Source organism: Ailuropoda melanoleuca, chromosome 4 (genome assembly GCF_002007445.2).
Source record: "Ailuropoda melanoleuca isolate Jingjing chromosome 4, ASM200744v2, whole genome shotgun sequence".
Classification (NCBI taxonomy): domain Eukaryota; kingdom Metazoa; phylum Chordata; class Mammalia; order Carnivora; family Ursidae; genus Ailuropoda; species Ailuropoda melanoleuca.
This window is the reverse complement of record NC_048221.1, coordinates 137,567,779-137,572,858: the sequence shown is the minus strand read 5'-3', so window position 1 is coordinate 137,572,858 and position 5,080 is coordinate 137,567,779. Positions and strand designations below refer to the sequence as shown.

General features: G+C 36.1%; 1 protein-coding gene across 1 annotated transcript in view; it reads left to right on the top strand.

Moving 5' to 3' along the window:
• TAF1B (TATA-box binding protein associated factor, RNA polymerase I subunit B) overlaps nucleotides 1-5,080 on the top strand; it is a 71,669-nt gene that overhangs the window by 5,961 nt on the left and 60,628 nt on the right. Inside the window, exons 3-4 of the mRNA XM_002921510.4 lie at nucleotides 2,127-2,214; nucleotides 4,358-4,455. Coding sequence (XP_002921556.1) covers nucleotides 2,127-2,214; nucleotides 4,358-4,455 — 186 coding nt within the window. The remainder of the gene's footprint in view (nucleotides 1-2,126; nucleotides 2,215-4,357; nucleotides 4,456-5,080) is intronic.

Below are 5,080 nucleotides of genomic sequence, written 5' to 3'. Positions count from 1 at the left end.
GGGAGGGGCAGAGGAAGATAATTTCCAGCAGACTCTGAGCTGAGTGCAGAGCCTGGTGCTGGGCTTGATCTCACGATCCCGAGATCATGACCTGAGCTGAAACCAAGACTCCGATGCTTAAGCGACTATGCTATCCAGGTGCCCCAAGAATGTGGCATTCCTGAAGGTGGGCAGCATCTGCATATAGGGCAAGAACCTAACTCAGCGCATTCCATATGACAGGCGGAGCTGTGTATTATACAACTTCAGTGGTTATTCTTGGCTTTATGGTACCTTAGGCGTGTTCTTCATGTAGGATATGATGTGATCCTTGCTGCCTGGAGTGTGTGCTGTAGTGTGGCAAGATCCATATCCAGTAGGTGGAGGATGGCCAATGAGATGTAGTCTAGCTATGAAGAGTAGAGGTCATGGTGCAACTTTCCCTATATTTCTGCGCCCTCATGCCCTCCGGCTCTTACCCTATTTGTAATTCTTAAGCTGTGGATACTCTCTATAATCTGGAAAAAAGCCTTCTGAATTAGTAAAAGAATGAGAATGTTACGTTGGTGTATTTTAAACAGGAAAACTTTTTTCAGGTCTTAAATCTGGCCCATATAGACAATAGATGTTCTTGTAGGTATTTCATATACGTGTAGGCTAAAATTGCATGAGTTCAGTAGATTTTTATAACATCAGATTTATTGTAGAAAATCTATAAATTATGAAGGTAAAAGCTAAAATCACCAGGAATCTTGGAGCGCCTGGGTGGCTCAGTTGGTTAAGCGGCTGCCTTCGGCTTAGGTCATGAGCCCAGGGTCCTGGGATCAAGTTCTGTGTCCAGCTCCCTGCTCAGCGGGGAGTCCCCTCCCTCTCCCTTTGCCGCTCCCCCTGCTTGTTTTTTCTCTCTCTTTCTGTCAAATAAATAAAATCTTTAAAAAAATAATAAAGGTGAAATCAACAGTTATCTTAATATATGACATTTTAATCACTTCCTTTTAGACACTTTTTTTTTTCTATGTATGGAAGGGAAAGGGGATGTGGGTGAGCACTTTTGAATCTTCTGTCTTGATTAAATATTTTCCTTGTGTTATTCTAAGCATTTGGGGACAGTTTTATTGCCTGTATAAATATCCCACAATATAACCATTCAGTAACTTAATTAACTATAGATCCAGTTTTAGATATTTAGCTTTTTCTAGCTTTTTGTTATTTCTCATTTCATGGAGTTCAGATTTTAAGCCTTATTTATCCCTGCCTACTCTTTATACATTGTACCTGTCTTTGTAGGGTAACTGCTTTGGTATGTATTCTGATGTGTCTTATGTTTTCAGTGTGGCTAACCCAGTCCACCAGAATGGCTTCAAATGTGGTTTCTGTGACTAGAGGAAATACATTTCCCAAATCCTATCGTTAAAGATGTTTCTTTTACTCTTAATGAAGGCTGAAGATAAACTTCATTCCAATCTCTAAGTTTAGAGAAATATATAAATGCTGCCTGTTGGTTAAAAACCTTCACTTCTCTTCCCTCGTTAAGACTTAATTCTTTTATTTTGGTTGTGAGAGAGGCAGAATCTTAGGGACCAGCCCTTGGGAGCACTTGGAGTTGAAGATAATGGGATGAATTAATACTATTTAGTCATCCTAAAATTGTGTAGGTTTGATTAAAAATAAAAAGTAGTACTTTTATAATTTCAGAAATGAAAACTTACTCAAATATATAGAAAAGCAGGATGAAATGAATCTGTATGTAGTATAGTCATTGCTGGTTACAATAAATACAGTTGTCTTAATTCCGGAGTGTGTTTGGATGGAGGAAAAAGGGAACAAATTAGATTTTAACATTAAGTTTCATTTGAAAAAATTAGAAAGTGACTTAAAATAAAAGTTTATTCATTTGCCAGACTTTGATTTAGTGTTTACTGTGTTCCAGGTACTGTTTTGAGTAATGAAAAATTTCGAATGAAAAAGCAACGTAAAGGTTAACCAAAATGTTACAGTTGATATAATTTCCCCAAAATGTTACTGTCCTTGGTTCTGGCACTCACAGTTTGGGTCATTATACTTCCCAGAGTGTGCTTGGAAATACCTTTTGGGAGATGTAATACTATCTAAAACTATCTTTTTAATGTTCTGTCTGTCTCCTGCAGAGATCTAAGGAAGTCATAAACACTGGGGCTATTCCTAATGCTAAAATACAAGCCATCAACCGGGGACTTAAAAGAAAAAGAAAACTTGGTAAGCCCTTTCTTCATATGTGCTTAGGGATATGCAATGGAATTTTAAATAGATTCTCGAGAGGTTGCCAGAGTTGTAAACAGGTCATCCAAAGTGGAATTAAAGTGGGTGATTGTTGATAGTAAAATTGGAAGTAAATATCTTTAAGCATATCCTGTTTTTATCCTGCTTATGGTTGTGAGTTGCTTTTTCAGTGGAGCAACTATTATGCAAAAAATCATAATGGAGTGTATTCCTTCTTATCTGTTGGCATATGTTTCTCCATTCTATGTCATCTATTCAGAATATGATTTTCTGTGCTTTTAAAGAAAAATGCTTACTTTCTGAAATGATAGTATGGAATTGTCAGGTTAGGCAAGTTCAACATGATGTTCAACTTTTAGACATCCATTTTTCTCATGAATTTTGAACACACCCTTTTAAAATTTTCCTTTTAAAATAGGAAAATTATTTTCCTTAAAATAATCTCAGCATGGGTGTGCTCTGAAAGGTAATCTACTTCATTAATCCAGTGAGTACATATAACTAACCATTATTGAGAAGAATCTGAGGTAAAGTCTAACTGATGTTTTTTATTTCTGTGACTACCTAGGGCCAGTTTCTCCAGTTTGAAACCAGGTTAATGATAGCGGTGGATTCTTGTCGGTGAGGTAGCTTTAAGGACGCACACACATGAAATATAGATACATAAGTGTTAGTGAAATATCTCTATGAAATACATTGATATTCTTAGGTGAATAACAGAGAGAATGCCTAAATGCCAACTTGTGTTTCTGTTTAACCTTAATAGTGACTATCTTTATTAGGCTAGAAGCTGGTTACTGTTTAACTAAATTTTGTTGGAGTAAAACTTGATTAATTTGGTTTTGACTTAAGTAACTAAAATGTATACTTTCAACTTCAATTGCCGCAGGAAATTTAGATGCTTCAAATTAGCTGTCAAATGTCTTATATTCAACTTCTTTGACCCTGCATAGTTTCTTCATCTGTAAAATGAGAATGTAATACCATTTGCTATGTAAAATGAGAATGTAATACCATTTGTTATGTAAAATAGAAACTCAGAATTTAAAATTAAGACTTTACCGTTGGTAAGAGCAGTGTTCTGGAAGAAGGGTGCACACGGTAGAGTTTGAAGAGTTTAATCTTGCTCAACTTCAGAGTGCATCAGAATTAGAGGCTTTCTTTTTTACTCCTATACAACCCAAGAAATGGAGGTGGTCAGTCAGCAGGGTGAGTAGTAGGAGTCCTGTGACATTCTGCAGGGGAGGGGGAGCTTGGGTCCTAGTAACAGACTTCATAAGCTAAGTGTAAAAGGTGCTGATACCATGTTTTTCAAAGAGTTGTAATATTTATCCAGTAGGGAGGAGTAAGACATTAGGCTCTTAGCAGATTTTAATATTTTCTTTACCTTCTAGTTCTCTTTAAACATGTAGCTCTGTCTGTGGTGGTGGCACATTTCTTCACAATCTTTTAGGGTTATTTTGAGGATTAAAGAAAATAACCTATTTAAAATACCTAGTACATACCTGATGCCTAGGCAGAGCTCAGTAAGTATTAGTTGCCTTGCTTCTAATGTCTCCCTGTAACCTGGAACTATTTCCAGAGAAACAGAATGCCATCGAACAAGTTTATTTTCTCCGAATGTTCTAATTTCTCCTTCCTGCACTCCTGGACCATCACATCTTGGCTTTTGTTCATTCATTCTCCAAATACTCATTGTTCGCTTTCTTTGTGAGCTGGAACAAAGGAGGGGAGAAGCAGAGGCTGAGTATTGAGCATTCTTTCCTTTAGGATTCTGCTGGGTATTGTCCAGTACAATAGATTTCATTGTTCAGTACCTACTTTTAAAAGTTCCTTCCTTTTTTAACATGGTGACTATTCACTTTTCTGCCCTTTACATTGATATTTCAGAAAAAATTGTAGATAAAGTATTTAAAATCTGAAAAATTATAAAAATGGGGTGTAGCTTTAGCATTTGTGTACATATTTGCTGGATTGGAAGCAGGAGAGTATGAGGATGGAAACCCTATACAGGAATACAAACAATTCCAGCTGTAATGTGTAAAACACAGTTGTAACTCTCTAGTAGCATGTAGTAAATAGGAGTGCAAATGTCTGAACCATGTTATTTGTCATTTAGAAAAAGGCTGGGATTGGTATGTGTGTGAAGGTTTTCAGCAGATACTTTATCAACAAGCAGAGGCCTTAAAGACCCTTGGAGTAGGCCCAGAATTAAAGGTAAGTCCATTTGTGTCTAGATGGTAGCCTTATATTGTGTTTGAAGAACGTTAAGATTTGGAGTGAAACTAAGGAGAAAAGTAGTGATGACACTAGGGCTCCTGGAACAATCATTTTTTCTGATGTTTTTGCTTTAATTCTTTTATTAGACCGATAATTCCCAGAGTGTGTTCTACAGGGTATGAATAAGCAATACAACCAAAAGAAAATAAAAAAGGTTTTTAATCTTCAGATATTTGGGAAACATTGTATTAAATAAAGTAAAACAAATAACTTTGCAGACTTTTGGTGTCTTATGTGTTAATGTGCTTGTTTGATTTCCAAGGGGATGTGGTATTGCAGTATTCACAATTTGAGAACAAAATCCTTTAGTGTGTGTATATGTATGTAGCATTGATCAGGACTTGAGTTCCAGAATGCGCTTTGGGGAGTGATACATTAAACCAGTGGTTCTCAACCTTGAAAGTGTACCAGAATCACCTGAAAGGCTGGTTAAAACACAGATTACTCAACCTCATTCTAGAGTTTCTAATTCAGGAGGTCTGGAGTAGGGCATTTCTTTTTTTTTTTTTTTAAATGTTTTTTTTTTTTTTTTTTAAAATTTTTTTTTTTTTTTTTTTTAAAG